The 25,661-nt window shown below is 37.5% G+C and overlaps 1 protein-coding gene across 5 annotated transcripts in view; it reads right to left on the reverse strand.

Moving 5' to 3' along the window:
* Positions 1-3,910: 3,910 nt before the first annotated feature.
* Positions 3,911-25,661, reverse strand: part of LOC141349054 (solute carrier family 35 member F4-like) — a 58,255-nt gene continuing 36,504 nt past the window's right edge. For all 5 annotated transcript variants that reach the window (XM_073864754.1, XM_073864755.1, XM_073864757.1 and 2 more), the window contains 6 exons: positions 13,204-13,504; positions 11,993-12,212; positions 8,746-8,871; positions 8,464-8,656; positions 7,492-7,581; positions 3,911-4,763 (listed from right to left, as the gene is read on the reverse strand). In XM_073864754.1, coding sequence (XP_073720855.1) covers positions 4,522-4,763; positions 7,492-7,581; positions 8,464-8,656; positions 8,746-8,871; positions 11,993-12,212; positions 13,204-13,504 — 1,172 coding nt within the window. In that variant the 3' untranslated portion in view covers positions 3,911-4,521. The remainder of the gene's footprint in view (positions 4,764-7,491; positions 7,582-8,463; positions 8,657-8,745; positions 8,872-11,992; positions 12,213-13,203; positions 13,505-25,661) is intronic.

A 25,661-nucleotide genomic window follows, 5' to 3' on the forward strand; every position in this document is an offset into this window, starting at 1 on the left:
CGGCAGATGCAATTATCTGCATGCCAAGTTCATTGGCGTTTTAAAGGTTTCTCAAAGTAGATAGGTCCCCACAAAGCGGTTCCCAATTCGTCGGTCACGACGTGAAGTCTCCGTTCCCTTCCTTCAGGGAATGAGGGTTACATATGTAACCGAGACGTTTCATCTGATGCACACGCTTTTCCAGGGTTACGCGCTGTCCTGAAGTTAGCTTCCGGTTTGTGCTTGTTTATCGGTCTGGCTGGTGATTAGACTTATCTCTTGAAATACCTTGTGGAAAATAAAAATGTAACATTGCATACATTAAATTTACACAGTAATGTTAGCTCAGTGAAATCGTTGATACACTTTAGCTATAATTTGAACTTAGGTCATTTGCTGTTTTTTTATTTAGCTTGATATCAAAAATAATCTACTGTAAAGAGCTTCTGTTGGAATGTATTATTTATGGAAGTCTACAGAAAGTTAAGTTTGGTCCACAATAGCCGTTTATTTATGTTGTTGCTGCGGAAAACGTCTATAAATTGATTGCAAGTCGCTTTGGATAAATTGTCTGTTGCATAACATAAAATCTGAATATATTATTAGGGTTCAAGCCCTTATTTCAAACCCGCTAGTGCTACCAACAGCCCAAAGTTTCACTTACGTTTTTGCTTATAACTTCTGATGTGTAAGCCGACAAAATTATTGATTCGATTGCACCCTCTGACATCATTTTCCATCATAAAAACGTTTCCGCCGATTTGAATAAAAAAAAATCAACTTTTTCGAACTCGTCCTAAAGCTTTTGTCTGATTTGCGTAAAAATCAGTTTGTAGAATCTAGAGACACTTAGGGGAAAAGTTATGGAGTTCGTGTTGATTCACCAATCCTTTATCGTATACCGTGTCAACGAATGTAGAGCACAAGAAAACAGATTTGAGGCTGTATATTGCAAAGTTATGCCTATTGACACGACAATTGGTACTAGGATGGCAGTCAGGAACTGAGGGTGCATGCACATGTTTTACATGCGTATAACTTTGGTTGTGGTCGATGTATTTTCATGCGACATATTTTCTTGAAGTCCTGAGTCATTACGGAGTCCAACGACACCAAACATACCAGTGTTCACCTTATACTTTGTCCTGGTCAACAAAATAGTGCTTAAAAAAACCCGCGGGAATATCGTGGTGAGCGTTATTCCGATCGACTCAAAACCACCGTTGCAAAAACAATTCAATAGCTTCTGAACAAAAAACTATTGATGTCACGTTAAAATTTTGATCAGAAATGGCCGAAAATTGAAAAAAAGTTGTGTTTTTAGACATAATTGGTTATAACTCTGCAACAAAATTAGATTTTTTCACCAGATTTGATACACTGATGTATGGGCAGAGTCTGAGGACACACAAAAAGATGGTATGCCTTGCACCCCTAGTTGGCCTTATAATTTAACATAACCTTTGACATCAAGAAAGCCCTAAATATCTTTGCAAAACTAAAGTGTATAGTCATGAAACTAGTAAAATGTTATTATTGTCATGACCTTGGGTTGCACACACGATTTATGCACCACCCAATGGTCATGAGATAGGAAAATGGTAATTTTTGCTTAAAAAAACTTCCATCAAAAATCACGAGTCATCATGAATTATTCCTTTCATGGCTTGAAGTATATTATTGGTGGATGCCACTTTACTTTCTAGCAACCAGTGAGAATACCCTTGCAAACGTTTTGCAAGTGCCATATCTCTGCATCTGAACATTGTAGAGACATGACTCATTAACACTATTGTAACATGTTGTGACCAGTTTTGCCATTGCAAGCACCACTTACATTTTCTTCAGTGTTCTAGTTGTCAATGCTCCTCAAGAAGAGAGGTAGAGATCACACTGAATGAGAACTGTGTTCTTCCTCTGTTCTTTAAACTGCTCATCCAAACTCAACTTTACTTCTTTCTGTGCCTTTTTTGGCTTCACCCCAGTATATATATATATATATATATATATATATATATATATATATATATATATATATATATATATATATATATATATATATATATATATATATATATATATAATAGATTTTAAATCTATTTATATCCAGATATTAAATCTATTTATATAATACGTTTTTTAAGAACTTCAGCTTTTCTGTTAAAAGACTTTTCTTGATTATGATCTCATGCTGGTAACCTAGAAATAATAATAATAATAATCTCACAAAAAAAACCCTAATTTAATTAAGATCTTGTTTAAATACATTAATAAGTAGATACAAAAAATTATGCATGATGCCATTAAAGCCAGCATTCTTAAAACTGAAGGTGATTCACAACGCCATAGAAGAACTATTTTTGTCTGAATGATTTCATAAAGAACCTATAACATTGGAAAAAACATTCTGTTTCAATAAAGGTGAAAAAGTATGAAAAAAGTATAAAAGAAATTCTATGAATGGTTCTTTGAGGAACTAAAAATGGTTCTTCTATGGCACTGCAGTAAAGAACCTTTACAGCACCTTATTTTCAAGAGTGCAGATGAATGTGTGGTAATCCCTTCTGAGCTACGTCAGCACATGGACTCTTTTATCACCACCTTATGGGTGGCTGAACCAGTTGCAAATAATGTGGATTTCAACACTTCCTTTACAGTAAAATCTGTTTGCTTCCCCTCCTTTTCACCCTCACTTCTTCTCTACTTCATTTAATTTAATTGGGCTTCCCCAGCAGTTTGAACATACCCAACCTGTCCATTATACCTCATTAAACTTCTGGAAAAGCAAGGTCATCATAGCCATTTAAAATGAATGGATGTCATATTACTGCAAAGGAGGATTTATCCTGACAGTACTGAGGGAACGTGATGGGTTTGTCTTAATCAATAATATCAGCCAAGTAACAAGTTTGTAAAACCTCAAGAGCTGTACTGCTCACAAAGGTTCAAGTTCAGCCAGCACCCTAATGACCAGTATGGTCTTAACTGCACTGTACTAAAAAACCAATACCCATAAAAAGACTTGTTATAGTCTTGATACTTCGATATGATCATAATAAAGGTTTTGCTAGTATATCTATTTATGTATTAGATGCTTGACTAAAAAGTCAGGTTGTCCATGCTTTCCTCCTTATACAGTATCCAATCAAATCAAAAGAGTTGAAAGAGTTTTAAAGATCTTTATTATAAAAGAAAAAGAAAGGCTTGTTCATTAAAGCATAATATATTTTTCCTACATATATACAATATGATACTACTATAAGTACAATGCAAATAATCCTCATATTTCATGTTCATATACGTCTCTGTATGCATTCATGTGTACAGTGAGCCAAACTGGCCCTGACAAAGTCTATATTCACAGAATACAGTCCATGGGGAGGGCTAGCTGGGGTGCAAGTATTGCGTGCAGAGGGAAATAGTCGAAAGTCCATTCATTTCTATGTATTATATGAGTGTTTCTCCCCATAGAAATGGCAGGCCCTCACTTAAAGAAGAAAATACTAGATCTCCTCTTTAAAATAAAAATACTGTCAGTAAATACTCCTGTTTTAAGAGAGCAGGATGCTATTCTCACTTTGCAACAGCTAACTTTCTCAACTTCGACTGGTTGATGTTGTGGTTATTATTTAGGAATATCATCCCTACCTTCAGTATCTTCTTTATATTCCTTTAAAAACTTTAAAGGACAAGTTCGGTATTTTACACTTAAAGCCCTGTTTTCAGACTGTTTATGATGAAATAGAACGTTTTTTACTGAAATTTCGACATATGCGGCTGCCCCGAGAATTTTTCGGGTGTTTGTGTTTCACCTCCCACCTCTAAAATGGGTTTAAAGGTGCACTGGAACAATCCTTTCTAAAATGCATTAAACTTTCGTTTACAAAGACGTGAAACTAATATGCTCACACAAAAATCGCTGCAAAATATGCTTTCCAAAAGGTGTTTTAGCATTCGTTGTTAACTTGTGGACCTATTTTTCCAAACGCCTCACACCCGTACATTCTTCTGCTGAGAGCTTGAATAATAGACACAGCAGCCCAGGTGGTGGCGCTAATCCGCCATTGCCAATTGCAGGAAATAGAAACAAAGTTCCCGGCGTGGAGTAATACCGTACCTCACAGCACATCTAATACAAGTCAATGGAGTTGGCAAAAACTGCGATAAAACCTGTTGGAATGCGTAATTTGCAGCGATTTTTGTGTGAGCATATCAGTGAACACCCCTGACTACTCGGTGAGTTTCACGTCTTTGTAAATGAAAGTTTAATGCATTTTAGGAAGGATTGTTCCAGTGCACCATTAGACCCATTGTAGAGGTGGGAGGTGAAACACAAACACCCAAAAATTCTCGGGGCAGCCGCATATGTCGAAATTTCAGTCAAAACCGTTCTATTTCATCATAAACAATCTGAAAACAGGGCTTTAAGTGTAAAATACCGAACTTGTCCTTTAAATGCAATCATTCTTTTTGCCCAAAGGCTGCCTCATGGTAAATGGTCACTGACTGCTACTCATTCCCAGGTCATAAAGAGGTAAAAGGTCATGCCATAGGAATGGATACAGCTCCGTTGGCTCTGCTCCGGCTGCGTGTGTGGATGCTGGAGTCTGTGAGCTCCTCGCCGTGCTCCTCCGGTTTCTTGTCGGCCAGGGCGGCAAGGAAACGCAGAATGACGGAGTCCCACTCTTCCGGAAGCAAAAGCAACAGGAACCCCAGGCAAATGATGCAGGTGGCAGCCAGACGCACAACACTGAAGATCACCTCGTGCTTCAGCACATCAATGGCTACTCACAGAGAGAGAGAGAGAGAGAGAGAGAGAGAGAGAGAGAGAGAGAGAGAGAGAGAGAGAGAGAGAGAGAGAGAAATGTATAATAGAGCATATGTATAAAAATATGAAATAAATGTATGTGTTAAGAGGGACATGAAAGGAAATAGAGATAAAATCGGTTTGAACCATGTGAAATTTTACAAAGACAAAAACGCACAAGACATTAAAAATACACAAAAAGTTCCTATTTAATATAATTAATAAATGCATGGTAGTCAGACTTCACTGTTTTTTAAAGGTACAGTGTTTTGACAGAAACTCCTATTAATTGCTTGTGGTTAACTACACAAGACTAAGTTTATGTAACACAAATGTGACCTCATATCCTCACTGTCTAAATCACCACGAGTGGGTGCGTTTTGCAGGGTCCTCTTGGCCAGGCAACCAATTAATTTCAGTCATTTAAGATTCATTACTGTTAATAAAAAACATTCAGTATTAAAATGGCTTTTATTTTAAGGAAAGTAGATTTTTAGATGAGTGGTTTTTTTCATGTGTTTGTACTCTTGACTCTTTTTACGAGTGATGCTTACAATGTCAAAAAAGCAAATCATGCTTATAGCTGGAGTCCCGTATTATTGACTATAAAACGTGAAGCGGCTACCATTTATATTTAAATATAACTAAAAATTTACCATTTTCACCTCTGTTATAAATCAGTGCAAACATTTGTATATCAATAAAAATAGGCACAATAAATCACAAATGAATACTATGATTTGTTGTATGGGCATAAAAAGCCACATGTGAATTAACTCACAGACCTTGAAGATTGTTTAAAGCTAAGCATCCTCTAAGTAAGATATTTACTGTTGTCCTGGAAACCTTACCCGCTGTCACAGGGTAGCAGGTTGCTTTGAGGACACTCGCCTCTAATATAATAGTTTGTCAAGGAGTTTTGTAGGCTAAGAGATTTACTTTGATCTTACAAAGTCTTATTTTACCCTGAAAAGTCTATTGCGGTTTGTACTCAAAAGGTCAAGCAATTATGACTTAAATTTTCCATTTTGGATACATAACTTAAATATCTTTGTTCATTCAACTTATTAACTTACATAAACCTAAAAAAATCAAGTGCAATTAACTTAAGATTTTCAGTTCAAAATGCTGCGAGTAATACCCATAAGCCCTTGCGCATGAAAAATTTGAATGATTTATCTTTGGTCCAAGAATAACAACTGATTGGACATATAAACCAGTTTTAAAGTCACCGTTCAGGTAATCAGTGTTTTCTTTGGTATGCATGCACCACATTTAACTTATTGTATTTCTCTCCACTATACACTCACCTAAAGAATAATTAGGAACACCATACTAATACTGTGTTTGACCCCCTTTCACCTTCAGAACAGCCTTAATTAAACGTGGCATTGATTCAACAAGGTGCTGAAAGCATTCTTTAGAAATGTTGGTCCATATTGATAGGATAGCATCTTGCAGTTGATGGAGATTTGTGGGATGCACATCCAGGGCACGAAGCTCCCGTCACCACATCCCAAAGATGCTCTATTGGGTTGAGATCTGGTGACTGTGGGGGCCATTTTAGTACAGTGAACTCATTGTCATGTTCAAGAAACCAATTTGAAATGATTCGAGCTTTGAGACATGGTGCATTATCTTGCTGGAAGTAGCCATCAGATGATGGGAACATGGTGGTCATAAAGAGATGGACATGGTCAAAAACAATGCTCAGGTAGGCCGTGGCATTTAAACCATGCCCAATTGGCACTAAGGGGCGTAAAGTGTGCCAAGAAAACATCCCTACACCATTCCACCACCAGCCTGCATAGTGGTAACAAGGCATGATGGATCCATGTTCTCATTCTGTTTACGCCAAATTCTGACTCTACCATCTGGATGTCTCAACAGAAATCGAGACTCATCAGACCAGGCAACATTTTTCCAGTCTTCAACTGTCCAATTTTGGTGAGCTTGTGCAAATTGTAGCCTCTTTTTCCATTTTGTAGTGGAGATGCGTGGTCCCCGATGGGGTCTTCTGCTGTTGTAGCCCATCCGCCTCAAGGTTGTGCATGTTGTGGCTTCACAAAAAGCTTTGCTGCATACCTCGGTTGTAACGAGTGGTTATTTCAGTCAAAGTTGCTCTTCTATCAGCTTTAATCAGTCGGCCCATTCTCCTCTGACTTCTAGCATCAACAAGGCATTTTCGCCCACAGGACTGCTGCATACTGGATATTTTTCCCTTTTCACACTATTCTTTGTAAACCCTAGAAATGGTTGTGCATGAAAATCCCAGTAACTGAGCAGATTGTGAAATACTCAGACCGGCCCGTCTGGCACACCCCTAAATGTACTGAAGCAACTGCCATGTGATTGGTTGATTAGGTAATTGCATTAATGAGAAATTGAACAGGTGTTCCTAATAATCCTTTAGGTGAATATATTATATATAAGCCTGTTAAGATTTTTATCGTTACATTATTTTCATGACTGTCAAGTACATTTAACCCAAATCTTTAAATTGTGAAGTTTTCAGTTATTGTCTTCTTTTTAGCTAAACAAAATATATATTATTTCCATTTAAGCAGTGTAATGTTTTCATTTATAACGTTGTTCTCATTTACTGAATATTGCAATATAGTTACCGGTAATACTTTAATAATATGGGGTTCAGTATATGTCAAAATTATTATGTATAGGGCTGTGTGTGATAGCTAACAGCACACCTGCATTGCCTGGAACACTGAGTAATGTCCCGATTGATATGAGTATAGGATATGTGAGCACCACTCCTACATTGACCAGGATGTTAAACACTATAACAGAGAGACAGACACACACAGAGAGAGATTGTTAGAGAAAAAACAGAAATATTTCATGTTATAATTTCATCATACATAGTTAATCAAATGTAGCAGTCACTGTAATCCTATCCTCTTTATGTACACAGAGAAGTTCACGTGATTTGGATGACTGGCAAAAGTTAATGGATATCACACTGTCCTTAAAACACCCTGGAGACTCAGCACTCCATTTTAGCTCAAATATACGATAAATACAAGTGGATTTCTTACTATCATGGTTTACACTGTCTGACGCAGCGCATATTGGGTATCTAAGAAATGCTACTGCGGAGTGTAAATTGATTCTAACCTCATTTCTCTTACTTACTAAGCACTTAAAGTACTCTTGGAAGTGTGCTTAGGTGTTGTATTTGATGCATTAATATACCAACAATGTACTCAATTACATCCGAACCAGCAGTGATCAAGTGGTAATCCATCAGCACTATTTTATGTCTTCAAATTTATTTTTGGAAGGAAATGGACTTTGCTAAGCTAAGCTCCGCCCACAATGGTTTCTACTGAGCTTTCAAATTTTCCAAAACAAGAATAAATTAATATTTATAATCAAGCAGAAAACAGAAGCACCATTGAGTTTCATAGTATGAAAAAATTACTATGGAAGTCAACAGTGCTACAAAAACTGATCACAAACATTGCTCAAAATATCTTCCTTTGTGTTCAGCAGAACAAAGAAAATTTGGTTTGTAACAACTTCAGGGTAAAAAATGACAAAATCTTTAATTTTGGGTGAACTATCCCTTTAAATGCCTGTACTGGTCAGTAACATTTTTTAAGACTGAGCTTAGCAAAACATCAACTGCTTCATATTCCATAAATTAAGTCATACTACACCTAGCCAGAGGCCAGCTACCCCGCAGAGGTAACCCCAGGGCAAAGAGGAGAGAGAACCCCAGTGTTCCACTTTGGTGAAGTAGAGAATGAGGGGAACGCAGGAGATGAATATGAGGTTGAAGAAACCCATTGTGGAAAAGAAGTGAGCCGCCTCGCCCAAATTGGCACTGCCAAGGAACATCTTAAACAGCACCTGAGTGTCACAAAGAGGTTTTGCAAAAAATGCATATCAACATTAAATACTTAAATACTGTTTTATGTAGAAAAGCTCAATGTACTAACTTTGTAGAGTGCTGAGGTGGAGGCGGAGCCAACTGCAAAAGCCACACCCATAAAGGAATCCCCATGGAAACCATCAGCATATGCCATCATGACAATGCCCGTGATGGCCATAATGGCAGCCACAATCTAAGAGGAAAAATTATGATTCAAGATTCCAAGACATCAAGCACAATGAAAGTTAGGAAATGTGACTAAACACAATAAATGCTGTTGCCAAGCAAAGCCTTTTTATAATAAATTCACCCTGACTCACAGGGACTTTTTTTGTAAAAATACATTAACTCAGTGTTCCCTGTTCATACACATCATGCTGCAGTTTCAAATCCAAAATTCACAAATAATTTCAGAATCGTTTATGTAATTCATTATAAAACACACTTTAAGCAATAATGCACAGTCAATTTGGATGGATGACGCGGCTCAAAATATCAAAAAAAAAAAAAAAAATGGCTGCTGACATCTTGAACTGATGACATCAATTGAAGCCAGAGTCTGAGCAGCAGTGATTGCAAGGCCTCACCCATTTCCCGTTCAACTCAATCAAAAACACACAAATGAAATCGTCACACCCTATTTTAAAAGCATGTAATAACCAACTTAAAGTAGGGTGGCCATTCGTGCCAGTTCCGCCAGACACGTCCTGAACATGTTTTCGGGTTAGTTCTCCGAAAGTCGCGTTGGTCGACCGCATACGTCATGAAGGTTTAATATTTCGGGTTTAATTTCAGAAAAGCAACCGTTACATTTCAAGGTAAGAATTAAACTACAATGATTGTATGTCTTAAAAGAAATAAATCTTAATTTTCTAATGTATTTTAACTGAAATGTGAGAACCTCGATGACGTATGCGGTCGAGCAACGCGACTTCCGGAGAACGAACCCGAAAACATGTCCGGCGGAACTGGCACGAATGGCCACCCTAACTTAAAGGGACACCCCACTATTTTTGAAAATATACTCATTTTCCAGCTCCCCTAGAGTTAAAACATTTGATTTTTACAGTTTTGCAATCCATTCAGCTGATCTCCAGGTCTGGCGCTACCACTTTTAGCATAGCTTAGCACAATCCACTGAATCTGATTAGACCATTAGCATCGAGCTAAAAAATAACCAGATATGGCTAGGAACTATACTCTAATTCTGGCGTAATAATCAAGGACTTTGCTGCTGTAACATGGCTGCAGGAGGCGCAATGATATTACGCAGCAGCCGAAAATAGCCCCCTTGTTTACTTTCAATGGCAGGGGACTATTTTCGGGCACTGCTAATATCATTGCGCCTCCTGCAGCCATGTTACGGCAGAAAAGTCCTTGATTATTATGCCAGAATGAGAGTATAGTTCCTAGCCATATCAGCCAAAAAACGCAACTTTTAATTTTCTGTCGGTCTTAGTACACAATATAACTACAGAAGAGTCAAGTTTTAAATAGGAAAAATATCAAAACTTTTTGGTTATTTTTTAGCGTGATACTAATGGTCTAATCAGATTCAATGGATTATGCTAAGCTATGCTAAAAGTGGTGGCGCCAAACCCAAAGATCGGCTGAATGGATTCAAAAACTGTAAAAATTAGGGCTGTCAAAATTAACGCGTTAATAACGCGTTAACGCAAATTCATTTTAACGCCACTAATTTTATTAACGGAGATTAACGCAAAGCGCAATTTCTGTTTGACCCTTGGTCCAGCCCATAGTTGAATGAACAGAGACGCAGACAAATGTGACTCTCTCTAAATGAGTAAAAGGTTTTCATAGAAATAAGAACATTAAGCAAATCGTCTACCAAATCCAATGCTCTAAATGCTCGTTGGACATCTGATATGATCTTTATTTATACGTCTGAGAGGTGTAACGTTACCGTCCTCCTAATGCTTAATCTAATACAAAAATGCGTCTCAATTCATTTTGGTTTCGCTTTTGTGCATGACTTAGAAAATAGACTGCAGGACTTGCTTGATGTTAAAAGAGTCATTAAGATAGATAAAGTTCGGTACCTGATTAATGTTAAAGAGTTATTAAGAGCGACAAGACTCAAAAGCGATCCCCTCACGCTAACTGACTGATATCTGAAGCGCTTGCACACATACGCGCGAGTGCGCGACCCGGATATATAGACATCTTCACAAAATTGAAGTTTTACAAATATCTGTTTTGATAAGAATTCACGCAGGTAGGCTCTATAATCTGTTATGTTTTAAGTAAATGTTTGGTTAACTGTTGGGTAAAACTATCTGATGTGTAACATTATATTAGATCACTTAGATTTTAAGCAGTCTGTCTCAATGTCAATCAAACAAAAGGAAAAAAAGTTGAACATACATTGATGATGTTTTTGCTTTGTGTGTGCTAAATCTATTAGTTTTACCAGTGATTTTAAGGTATTGATGTGGTAATATAATGTATGGATGTGAAAATTTTTGTGGTAATTTGACTCTTTCAACTTCAAACACGTGTAGTTCTGTCATATTTTGTTATATTTCAACAAATCATGCATTGTTCTATGTTTTAATAGAGAATGTCAAAATATGAACAACTATTTTTTTTAAATTTGCTAATTCCGACTCAACTTGCCAGCACAGGTCACAAATGATGCAGCAGCAAACAAAAATGGAGAAAGAAAAATCTTCTGAAAGGAAAATTCATATACAAAACAATGGCTGGTGATTCTGTTAAAATGTAAACAGGCTGTTGTTAACATACATTTGCATAAAGCATCTATATATGTATATATGATTAGAATATTAAAAACCTGAAAAGTGTTAAATTAGGGTAAATTTAGAATGGATAAAAATGTGCGATTAATTTGCGATTAATCGCAGTTAACTCATGAAATCATGCGATTAATCTAGATTAATTTTTTTAATCTATTGACAGCCCTAGTAAAAATCAAATGTTTAACTCTAGGGGAGCTGGATAATGAGTATATTTTCAAAAAAAGTGGAGTGTCCCTTTAAACCAAACTTACTAGAAAAATGAAAACTTAAAAGTACATTAGCATGAAAATAAATAACTAACATAACAGAATCCACTTTTCAGTATGTGTGTGCCGCAAAATAAAATCTGACTTGGTGTTCCAAAATTTGTTATTAACTGGCTATTTATGAAATAATTAAATCGAATATGTGAGTAAAAGAGATTGTGTGCTGTGAAAGAATAGCTGTATCAGTCATTATGCAAAATGAATGGAACCAAAATGACCAATCAGAATCAAGTATTCTAAAGAATATGTTATAGTTGAAAATACTTACCCGCACACCCATGAAACGATCTTTGAGGACGATCCATGACAGCAGGAAGACAAAGGCTTTGTGGCAACAGTAGAGTGCTGAGACGTCTGTGGCGGTCAGTTTCCTTAGCGCCAGGAGGTACAGGTAGTTAGTCAGCGTCCATAAGATGGAGAAAGGTGCTGTTCTCTTCAGAAGGACCTTCAGAGACATTCCTTCCTCCCCAAACAAACGACTACATTCCCTGCATGAGCAAATAAGAGAAAAATATAGTGTGCTTCTGTTGACTTTGCAGCACAGTAGCTAAGTACATTGTAAAACACAATGCAGCATAAAGTTAAAACGTGGTTATGCAAGTCAATTCAACCTACTGTTTCAAGTTGTGACTTGTAATAAGTTAACATAACTTATAAAAACAAGTTGAAAAAATTATTTGAAGAGTTTGGTTCCAAAACGTGATAAACGCCATTTAAAAAAAATAGTTACCACCAAAATCAGTATATCAGGTCAGTATTAAAAAGTGAATCCTAATTTTATGCTAAATTCAATATCCGCCATGTTATTCTGTCATCTGTTCTCCCTTTTTTCCCAAAACGGTACAAACGCCAGTCCTCCTTCTCCTATCCGCTTAACGAATCAGAGCACACCATTCCACGCATTGTAAAAAACAATGGTGGCGCGTTGAATACAAATGGAATCCTAGTTTTCCTCATCTACTTTGTACTTCATGATCAACAAACAAACAAAAACAAAATAAAACTTTTGATGGCATTGATAAACCTGTGGTGGTTTTCTGTGGTGGGGAAGAAATGTAAGCCATCAAAATCAAATAATTTACGCAAGAGGCACTTGGTAAACGAAAAAATGCCGTATGTCGCCTGTTTTAACATGACAGCATCAAGCTTCTGTCATGCTAACACATTGACCCAGGGGCTCTTATGAAAAACATTCCATTATTTTACATAAAGTCAACGAAAATTGAATTTTTTTTTTTACAGTTTTTTTATTTGGGCTTGGGTTCAAACTGCAAGAGGTGATCTGATCTGAAAGCTATCAACATTTTTGCCCCGGCAAGAAACATAGAGATTCAAACAATGTTTTCATCATGTAATAATAATAATAAGCCATTGGTTCTCATAACCAAAGTATCTTTTACACTTATAGGAACAAATTTGTACTTACTACTTACAAACTTACAATCGCATTGCTTTTAAAGTGTTTTTTGTTCAGACTACCTGAATTTCTGAATGGGCGTCTGCTTCTCCCTGTTGGTGGCCACATGCCCAGAGTAGTAGAGGGGAAATGAGAGAATGTTCCAGTTGGTGCTGAACCAGGTAATGAAAAAGGGACAGGAAAATGACTTGAACGTGAGCTGGACCACTTGTGTTGTGCCCACCCAGGATGAGGAGACACACAGAACCACCAGGAGGCCACCCAGCACCTTCAGGACTGTGTTGGCGCAGGTTTGATATGCTGTACCGTCACCACTAGTTTCACTGACTGGAGTCTCTGCGTGTGACTCTGAACCTTCTTCTCCTGAAACAGAGACATCAGTGTTGCAACATTACTGCGCATATTGATTGACTCGTCTCTTTTTATATACTAGCTAATAAAACACGATCACAGTGCCGGTAAAGTGAACAGTGCCTTAAAATATCTCATCTTTTTATTTATTTGTCTTAGCTGCATGTTATTCAGCTTGTCACATACAGAAATCTGATTCATGAAAATACAAATATTATGGAAATGATGGTTCATGTATAGATTTTACAGATTTAAAATATGGAACATGCATACACTACCAGCCAAAAGTTTTGAAACACTGAAATGTTAACAATGATCTTAAAATTGTTTAACCAAAAGTGTATAAATGTATATGAATATGAAAAAAATCATATATGTAATAAATCCAGGCAATGCAAAAATAATTGGCACCCTTCATTAAAAAAAAAATAATAATAATAACATAAGTCAACAACATTTTATTTTATTTTGGGCTTATACACTGCATTGTTTTGACATATATTTTTGGACAATATTAATATTTTCTGGACTAACAATTTCTGTCTTTCACAAATATTGGCACCACTTTTTTAAAGAAATAGTTCACCAAATATTAAAATTCTCACAAAATTGACTCACAAGATTTATGAGTTACTTTCTTTACCTGAACGTAAAAAATATTTTGTATTAAAATGCATCATGTTACTTTCAAGTTAAATCTGGAGATTAAGCGCCACTGCAAAAACAATTCTGCCACCATTTCTGTGTGGATTTTGATATATGTTTGATATAATTTGATATGATTTTTGGAGCAGCAAAAAATGGAAATAAGGAAAATAAAATAAGAACAAATCAAGAAATTATAAGCATATGGAAAAGAAAAGATCATTGTTACAAATAAAGTAAAACAGTAGTATTTAGGTACAGAAATACAATCAAATGAATATTAACAACGTCTTCTTTCTATAAATTAAATTTAATTTATCTTTTAAAGCTATAGAAGTGATTTTTCTTTTTTCTTCTGTTGTTTGATTAACATAATGACACAAACATTTCTTGAGGGTACTGCCACTTTAAGACCGGATAAGCACGAATCCATACTGACACACATCTGATTTCTTTCTGAAATGTTTGCGTTTACTTTAAAACATAACCGATTATTATTATGAGAAAAGTTGCCAAGACTGTGGTATTTAGATAATTTTGTGTGTATGTGTCCTGTCAAGCGCAGAGAGATTCTGTGTTTGCATGCTTTTTGAAACGTGCGTCTCCTTGCATGCGCTTATGAGTGTGTGTCCATTTAAGTATGTGTGTGCGTCTCTGGGCACAGAAAACCGCTTACTTTAACATCTTTTGCACTCAAATAGTTTAAAATGGCTTGAATGTTAACATTTGTAAGGATTAGAAACACACGCAAATGATAAACTTTCTATAGTTATTTGTTTGTAAATGATGGGAATTAAAAAGATTATTGTAATTTATGCGTGATTTATTTTGCTTTTATTTTGTGTCTCTTCTGACTGGGTGGGCAACTGAGTGCAACCATGGCCCCTAGTTAGCCTCGCCACTGGGACAAATAAAAGGCAGGTTCTGTGAAATAAATGAATTGGTAAAGCATTTTGTGTTTTTAAGCACTGATCCTCTACTGCACTTCTCTGACAATGATCGGCTTCAAATGGCAAACGCTTTAGCGCTTCAGTACACTTGTCACCAGACTTTGCCATGCAGTTGCTATCGTTCACAAATGCACTGAAGCTGCACTCTTAAAACGAATGTTTTAAAACAACACGTTTTATGTAACACATTTAATGTTGTTTTAACACATCTTGTGTTGTCCCTTTTATTTATTAGAACAAAAATATCAACACAAAATATGTTAAATAGAATAACATAAAACAATGTGTAAAAAATGAACACATCCTTTCTTGAGTGTGAGCATGGCTCCTTTGTTTATTAAACACTATTCTATCCTGCCCAGTGCTCCCCAATGTTACAGCATCTCTTAAGTTGTTTCTACCTAACATTTGCAATTACCAAACCCCTCTTAGAAAAATGGGTACTACTACTGCTACTGGCAACAAGTGACCATTTTTTGACATTTATTCTGACAGTGCATCATTCTCAAAATAAAGTGTTCAAGGCATTTTTCTGGATTTTAGAGGACTAAAAAGCTCTTTGCATAGCCTACATCCAGGCCCAGATTAACACAATGCAGTGCCCTAGGGTGCCCACATTTCAAGTGCCCCAAAAATGTAAAGGTAGTTATTACAGGGCCTCAGGCTTACTTTTTTACATGGAGCACTGTAGCCCCTCAATGAAAATTTTAGGAGCGCAAGTAGAAAATTTAGGAGCACATCTTAAATCAGCCTGCAATGCAATTATTCACATTTCCCCCCTAAATTACTGTATTGCTGACAATACTTTGATAATAAATAGACTTAACTCTCCACCTTTCCCTTATGTACAATTGATCAAACTTTCAGAATTGGAAGTTGTGAACCCACTTGACTAATTCTAGCCTTATACCAAAAAGACTCAATTTACAACATAAGGCAACCTACAACATATCAGCAGCAGTATACTCACCTAAAGGATTATTAGGAACACCTATTCAATTTCTCATTAATGCAATTATCTAATCAACCAATCACATGGCAGTTGCTTCAATGCATTTAGGGGTGTGGTCCTGGTCAAGACAATCTCCTGAACTCCAAACTGAATGTCAGAATGGGAAAGAAAGGTGAATTAAGCAACTTTGAGCTTGGCATGGTTGTTGGTGCCAGACGGGCCGGTCTGAGTATTTCACAATCTGCTCAGTTACTGGGATTTTCACGCACAACCATTTCTATGGTTAACAAAGAATGGTGTAAAAAGGGAAAAGCATCCAGTATGCGGCAGTCCTGTGGGCGAAAATGCCTTGTTGATGCTAGAGGTCAGAGGAGAATGGGCCGACTGATTCAAGCTGATAGAAGAGCAACTTTGACGGAAACAACCACCCGTTACAACCGAGGTATGCAGCAAAGCATTTGTGAAGCCACAACACGCACAACCTTGAGCAACTTTGACGCTTCTCCGCGCGCGAATTGTGTTCTTCGCGCTCGCGAGGACGCTTTTCCGCGCATGAATAGGGTTCTGCGGGCTCGCGAGGACGCTTTTCAGCGCGCGAATAGTGTTCTGCACGCTCGTATCTCTCGCACGCGCGTGGTTTTTGTGCGTGCGACTTTTGGGTCTGATTAAACGCCATATGGCTACTTCTAGCAGGATAATGCACCATGTCACAAAGATCGAATCATTTCAAATTGGTTTCTTGAACATGACAATGAGTTCACTGTATTAAAATGGCCCCCACAGTCACCAGATCTCAACCCAATAGAGCATCTTTGGGATGTGGTGGAACAGGAGCTTCATGCCCTGGATGTGCATCCCACAAATCTCCATCAACTGCAAGATGCTATCCTATCAATATGGGCCAACATTTCTAAAGAATGCTTTCAGCACCTTGTTGAATAAATGCCACGTAGAATTAAGGCAGTTTTGAAGGCGAAAGGGGGTCAAACACAGTATTATTATAGTGTTCCTAATAATCCTTTATGTGAGTGTACAATATAAAAAATGCAACACGAAGTTAAAACAAGTTGTTTTTCAAGTCAATTTAACCTACAATTTTAACTTAAAAGAGTTAAAGTAACATCTGGCAAATGCAAGCGTCTCTTTTATGATAAACCCCTTCAAAGCGTCTGCAGTAGACACGTATTTTGAAAAGACGCATGATGCACATAAGTGTACATGACACTCCACAAATATTTTTAGATATTTGGGTAATGCATGATATTATTAAACTATATATACAAAAATAGATTCAGTGTTATGCAATTAGCATATAATGAGATGAGTGCTATGCTTCTATCCTTTTATCCGTTTCTCGTCTTCTATCCAGTTTTCCTGGTCAGGCCACCTGATGTCTAAGATATTATTCTCATCTATAGTGTTTTTTGTATTCATTAGGTCACCCCCCCCCCTCTATCTTTTATCTCTGCAATGTCTAATGACCCCGTGCATTGTTGCGGTTCTGAGTGAGATGTGTTAAGATGCGTTCGACTTCTTGCAGGGTTGCGTAGACCCATCGATGGATTAAAGAGCAACTATGGTCCGATTCACAATTTCACATTTCCTTTGGTGTGTGTGTTTTAGTACATGTAAACGATATGCAAAAGGTACAAACCCCAAAGTAAATGATGATGTGAGTTACCTTCTCCAACGTAAATCTCTTTTTTTTGGACTACAACAAACACTTGGATTGTAGGCAGCAGTTTAATTACTGGGCCTGTTGACATCAACACGGTCATTATCATAATTCTTCCCGCTTTGACTCAAAGCCTGTAAGTTACCTCCTGTCAGCATTGCACTGTGAGCATATCTTTCAAACATGTTAAGGAGTGTCACATTTCCAGCTGACTACAGATGTATTCAGGCCAATCACAAAGTAGTGGTAAGCTGGCCAATCAGGGACACAGCACTTTTCAGATTAATGAATTTTGTAAAAAATCTCAGTGTTAAAGGAAGGCAGGGAAATGTGGAGCTACAAAAATACGGTATGTGGAAAATAATGTGTTTTTTTAACCATAAACCATGCAAACATATTGTATTTTACCAAAATATAATAAATATATTATATTATATTATATTACAATCAGTGTTGGGGTAGTTACTCAAAAAATGTAATTAGTTACTAGTTACTTCTTTAAATTGTAATGAGATTACCTTACTAGTTACTGCATTTGAAAAGTAACTTCACTACTTATTACTTTACTTTCCTTTTTCTTAATTTACCGCAGGATCTTTCGCCACAAGTGTTGTATTGCCATGCTGGGCTTACAAATGCTCAGACAGGTTGCTCATCGCGTTGGCAGCAGTTGAAAGACACTTGTCGTGTGGGCATAGTGTGCATTTCATACAAATATTTTTGTCCTTTCGAGCAATAAGCTGAAAGTAATGTGTATATCGCCCCAGTGGCCGAAACCCTCCATCTTCATTTCCCGCTCCCCTTTGCACCAGCAGCTACGTCAAATCAATCTCTATGGTAACGGCACACGTACAGGCACACGCATGCACCCACCACTTAAAGGGATAGTTCGGCCAAAAACGATATTAAACCCATGATTTACTCACCCCCAAGCTGTCCGAGTTGCATATGTCCATCGTTTTTCAGACAAACACATTTTCGGATATTTTAGAAAATATTTTAGATCTTTCTGTTCATTAAATGTAATGTTGCGGGGTCCAGCAATAGTCCACGACCTTCAAGTCCAAAAAAGTGCGTCCATCCTTCACAAATTAAATCCAAACGGCTCCAGGATGATAAACAAAGGTCTTCTGTGGGTAATCCGTGCGGTGTTGTTGTAGAAATATCCATATTTAAAATGTTATTAACATTATAAACTACCTTCCGGTAGCGCCGCCATTTTGGAGTGATGCGCATTCAGGATGAGAGCTTACGCAGCGTACAGAGTTTCTCTGCTGCTGCTCTGTGCCCCCGCCCTCCGAATTTGTCATACGTCACTAAGAAAAGTGCGTACACTACGCTCATACTCTCTCCTGAGTCTAAGATGGCGGCGCTACCGGAAGCTAGTTTATAACGTTAATAACATTTTAAATATGGATATTTCTACAACAACACCGCACGGATTACCCACAGAAGACCTTTGTTTATCATCCTGGAGCCGTTTGGATTTAATTTGTGAAGGATGGACGCACTTTTTTGGACTTGAAGGTCGTGGACTATTGCTGGACCCCGCAACATTACATTTAATGAACAGAAATATCTAAAATATTTTCTAAAATATCCGAAAATGTGTTTGTCTAAAAAACGATGGACATATGCAACTCGGACAGCTTGGGGGTGAGTAAATCATGGGTTTAATATCGTTTTTGGCCGAACTATCCCTTTAAACAGACAGAACTTTACACCCAGGCAAACACTGCCTGGGTAACGCAGAAAAGCTTGTTCCTATAGTCTTGTAAAGTAGTGTAGTTACTAATATTATTAGTGTAATGCGTTACTTTACTTCGTTACCCAAAAAAGTAATATAGTTACTGTAATCCGTTACTTTGTAACTCGTTACCCCCAACACTGATTACAATATAAAATAAAGTTGTTTTCTAGCAATGAAATAGGTGCACTTTAACTGAACGCATGGCAGACATGGGGACTTGTGACTTGGTGACTTGGACTCGAGTCGCTATTTTTGTGACTTGTGACTTGACTTGACAAAAAATAAAATACTTGAGACTTGACTCGGACTTGGAAGTTAAAGACTCGGGACTTGACTTGACTTGAGACACGTTGACTTGAATGACTTGAGTGTTAATCACATCATGTTTTCAGTTTAAATATAAAATACATAAATTATTTTAAAAAATAAAGTTGACCCAGCTGGAGCGCAGGCTGAGAATGGCGTTGTCATGACTGAATCACGACACTATCATCAGTAATGCCCTCTCGTACCTTACGCACACCACGCCCACTTAGATCAGATATCAACATATCAGCCGGAGGGGTACCGAGTGTCATCGCTTTCGGCTTCAACAAGATGGCAAAAGTCGAACAGTGCATTGCAAGACATCCAACATTAAAATCACGGGTAGCCAGACGACAATTTCGTCTGTCATTTGAAGAGCCATTCTGCCCAGTAAGTACTTGTCTATTTGTTAATATCTGGTTAGTTGACTTGGTAGTTAGCTAATGTAATGATAGCTAAAGTAGCCATTAACCCTCGTCATACCGTGTTGGGGACAAATGTGGGCAAAATAATTTTGATTTTTTTTTTAATACTTCTTCCCTTGATCTAAGCGGTACGAGACTTGGCTACTTTTTTTAAGTTTGCCACCTGAACACACACACACACACACAGAAAAATGACTGGATTCTACAAGGGCCGGTTCACATATCGTGTCTTTTGTTTGCTCAAGTTCGTTATTTCAAATGTAGGCGCACGAATGGAAGAGATTAAATTTTTTTTTATTACATGATGTATTTTACTGAACATGAGTATTTACAATGCAAATCCAAATGATTGTGATTTACTGATAGTTACTTACTGTATATCTTGTCTTTTCACTTTAAGATCAGATTCTGCAGGTAAAATTACAATAATAAGGTGACTTGACTTGGACTTGACTTGACCTACAGGACTTGACTTGACATAGCCTGTGACTCGACTTGACTTGACTTGCCCAAGAAAAAAAATACTTGGGACTTACTTGAGACTTGAAGGTTCAGACTTGAGACTTAATTGAGACTTGCACATCTGTGACTTGGTCCCATCTCTGAGCATGGTGACATAAAACAATTGATGCGTTGTGCAAATAAGTGGTAAAACCCAGGTCGCACATGTCACATATGCCGCCACCCCCCGCAAAACGCAATCTACTCTACTATGCTCTTACTATCTCATAAAAGTCTTTAAACATGAAATAACAACTAGAAGAAATTCCAAATTTGCACATGCGCGAGTAATTGTAAAAATGGTCGCACTGTCTCGAAAACTTTAGTAGCGCCCCACTGCAGAACACAGCATCCAGGGGGCGGGGTTGGATACAGATCCAGGGGGTGTAGTTGGATTCAGATCCAGGGGGCGGGGCTAGATCCAGAGATCTCTTCCAACTGCATTTTGATTGGTCGGCAATTTTACCACAAGACACGTCATACCCTTGTTGTTGCGTTACCATTTCCCCATTGAGTCGTAACTAAATTAAGTTATTCTTTTGACGGAACAACAAACTTTACTTATGAGTGTGACTACAATACAAGTAATGCCATTAGGGTGAAATGTAAGGTTTTTTGCTATAATGTTTTGGAGTAAAACATTTCGGGTAGGCTACTACAAGTAATCTTACCACGCGCAGTTTAATTCATATGAATGTATACAGTAATTAATATGCATAGGTGTTAAAGGAACAGTATGTAGGATTGTGGCCAAAACTGGTATTGCAATCACAAAACTTGTGGCTAAAACTGGTACTGCAATCACACAACTGGTGGCCAATACACAACATGACAACATAAACATCAGTTGAGGGCTGCAACTCCACTTTTTAAATGACAATATCCTGGCCAGACCACTGTTGTCAGTGATATAAGTATTTGAAATTAAAATGATTTCTTAGTGTCTAGTGACATATCAGGGCCATTTTATGATTTATTGATATAAATTTCTTACATACTGTTCCTTTAACATATATGGCATGTTATTTAGAAATTAATAAATTTAATGTTTATCTTGTATGGACTTGAATGTTTATAACTTGTTTTAACGCGTCTTTACTTACAGCCATTAACAGATTTCCCTCGCAGAAGGTTAACTTTTCTTACAAATGTGCTAATAAAAGATATCAAATAAAATTTTATTTTTATATTTACTCGTATTGGAATAGTCGTGTAATAAGTGGGATAATGGACAGCCAACCGTGTCACAAATAAATCCCTTCAGTGATATCACCCTCTCGAGAACGTGTCCCTTACCTCCCCTTAATCCTAACTATGATCATTACTTACTAAATTATGAATCTTTCTCAACAATATTATTACAAACGTACACTTAAATTGATAAGCGCAAACGTTGGCGATGACAGGTTGCAACTAATGTAAATATACTGGTTCATTTGGCGGAACAAAGTATATAAAGTGGGATGAGTTGGATCTAGATCCAACCTCGCCCCCTGGATGTCGTGTTCTGCAGTGAGCAGGACCATCTCAAAAACTTGGTCACAGTCTGGACTAGACAAGGCACTGGACTAGACAAGGCACTAGCCCAATCACGTCTATGGATAATCCAGCCCTGCCTATATGAATATCAAAACACATGCATTATACAACCTATATATGGAGTTCATTGTGTGTTACATTTTATCGCTGACATTAACAAGCAATTCATTTTAAAGATGCTGCAGTGGTGTCAGCAGGATGTCAAGATGCGCTTTCTCTAAAGGTTTCCCTCAAAAACCTCGATGTGTAAAAATACAATTTCTGTATTACTAACCTCTCTATTTATTTATATCTGGGTTTGCATATTTTCTAACTATTTTAAACTCAAACACTTTAAAAGCTAAAAATGTTTTTATATTTGTTCAAATATGGAAACAAAGTATTACAAATAATTTAATAAGAAAGAGCTAGGGCTAAACATTTTCCTTGTTGATGTGTTTTATTATGAGAAATGCTGCTGCTGATATCTCTCTATGGTACGTGCGGATGTATTGATCAGTTACTGTCAGTGTCAGTTACATGCAGGTGAAGCATTAATGCTGGTCGTTAAAAATCTGCCTGTGTCGCACAGTCAAGCCTCTGTCAGAAAGAGCTCCACAGGGTCATGGAAAAGCAAACAGACCATTCAGATATAGCATGCATAGCACGATATACATAGAAACTCGACACCACTGGCCATCCACATGGACATCAGCCAATCAGAAAACATCCTGCCTCTTATTAGTTATGAGTCGTATTGACTTTCTTCCTGCAGCTGTATTCAGTCCTACTGTAAACATTACACGTCACCATGTACTGTACTGTATGTACCTCTCTGTATACAGACAGACAGATAGGCAGATAGATACTGTAGACAGCAATGATGGAAATAGGACAGGGGGAAGAGAGCTACTGTAGTATCACAAAGCCAAGATCCGTTATGCTGTAGACTCAGAGTGATCAATTTACACCAGGCCAGGAATAAAAGATGACATGCACTGGCCCATGGTCACTAGCTTGCAGTTTTCTTGGTCAGCAAGCAAACACACACACACACACACACACACACACACACACACACACACACACACACACACACACACACACACACACACACACACACACACACACACGCACACACACACACACACGGGTCAAAGTGTTTGTGTTGTCAAGAATGCAACAATGCAGTGATCTGCCACTCGTTTTGGGGCTTTACGTTATCACTCCCTCATTGCTAAAGTCACCTGTGCCAATTTAAACTGCCGAGGTGCACACAACTCCATGTATGAAAAAAATGGTGTAAAAAAACGAAACTTTTGAATAAAAGAATGAGAATACATTTGAATTAATGCAGTTATGACGCAGTGCTACTGCAGCACATATTACAGCTGAGCAAATGTTTTTCCGAATCTTTTCATGAATAAGATGCAGGAGCTTGTGATGAAATACCATGTGCTACAGTGGCGTAGCTGTTTAGTAAGTCGCATTGCAGGATAAATCAGCTGCATTTGAAAAAAATAAATAAAGGGATAGTTCAAAAATGATTAAAAATTACCCTGTCATCATTTACTACCCCTCATGTTGTTTTAAACCTGTATGAGTTTCTATTGATAAACGCACAATAAGATATTTTGATAAATGATGGTAAGTACACAGTTGACACACCCATTTACTTTTATAGTAGGAAAACAGATTTTATTAATAAAGGGTTAATAAATGATAACAGATTTTTAGTTTTTGGTTGAACTATCCCATATTGATAGTTTTAAACATTCATTGTGTTAAAACAGCCTTAAAAAACTCTTTAACATGCCAAACAACTCTCTGTTCAGAGCAGAATGCATCAGGCCAAACACCAAATCCACAAACCTCCTTAGTGGAATACTATAAATCATCTCATTTCTCTGCAATACATTATTGAGCTGCTGCTACAAGAAAGATCTACACAAACAAGATATTGGTCACTACAACCCTGGATAATACAACAGGATTTTGTATGGGATAGTAAAAACGAAATGTGTGATATTTATATAAGTGTTAATAAATACAATAATATTTCATTTTGTTTACATTAGTTTTAGAAAAAGTATAGCATCCTTAATATTTTATAATAAAACGGTAAGTACCAGTCTTTGATTCTGATTGGTCAACAGCTGTCTTTTATTTACAATAAAACACAGCAATGACCGCTGCACCCAATGATACAGTGTATCACTGGGCAGCACCCTTAGCAACCATCCTTAGCAACGTAAACGAAATATGTGAAACTTAAGGGGGTCGCACACTGGACGCGCAGCTTAGCGCAGCGCCGTTCTAAAAAAATAGAACACATTGTTTTCTTTGAGTATACGCACACCGGCGCTGACAGGTGGCGCCTGTCCGCAGCGCCCAGCTATGACTCCGGAAGTTGCTCAAATCCCTGTCGCGCCACTCACATGGTTTAACATGAAATAAAATCATATTTGTCCCAAATCATTAACGATGAACATTGGCTGCTAACGTATATTTTGCATTTTGAAATAGACGCTATCTGACTAAGCTCACGCTATTTAATGTACACTTCCGGTGTACGATACCTCCGAGCTGTCCTATCGCGTCCGGTCTGCGACCCCCTTTACGATTTGTCTGAAACCGCCTACTTCTATACTATAAAGTAGGCTAAAAGCAGTATGAGAAGCGAGTAGTAAGTTCGAATTCATACAGTAGTATTCGAAAAACAGTAGGCACAAAGTACCCGGACGACCTACTACTTTCGGCAAAATCCTGAAGGGTTCGGTCTTGTCCCAAATGGCACCGGTCTTTCTACAGGTCCGCAGTTTCATCACATAACGCTGCTTTGACTGTCTGACAGAAGTCTGTTGTGAAGGCCGCACAGATGCGGGTTCACAGGAAAAGTGTGCACCAAGGGCGCATTTCGACCGAAAAAGGGAATGCCCATGAGCATTCATTTAAAGCCTAGAATGACAAATGGGACACCCTTCGGTCTTGTGGACTTAACAGGCACACAACGGCCATTGTGTGTCCACATGACCACAAGTCACATAAAGTGCACCATTTGGGAAGCAGCATTCAATCAATGGTCACTTTACTATCCCGTGAGCCCCCAGGAGAGGAGTTAACCAGGGAAGAAGAAGAAGTAACGTTGGAGGCGTTGTTTTATTAAAAAATGTCTGAAAGCAATAGCACAGCCCTGTTCAAATGTAAATATACATATGAAGAGTTTTGTTGCAAAACGAGATGAATCCGTTTTTAACATTTTTGTCAAAACATGTTTATTATTATGTTATCATGTTATTATTTTGTTTTATGGTGCTGCCTAGCTGTATTTTCTAAGTTATGAAGGTTTAAATCAAAACAAACCAACTGCAGTTGAATTGATATTAATTGGAATGCAAAACCAAAAAAAAAAAACGTGATTTCTGAAAAATTATCTAATTTTGCAAT

The sequence above is a fragment of the Misgurnus anguillicaudatus genome, unplaced genomic scaffold (assembly GCF_027580225.2).
Source record: "Misgurnus anguillicaudatus unplaced genomic scaffold, ASM2758022v2 HiC_scaffold_28, whole genome shotgun sequence".
Lineage (NCBI taxonomy): Eukaryota > Metazoa > Chordata > Actinopteri > Cypriniformes > Cobitidae > Misgurnus > Misgurnus anguillicaudatus.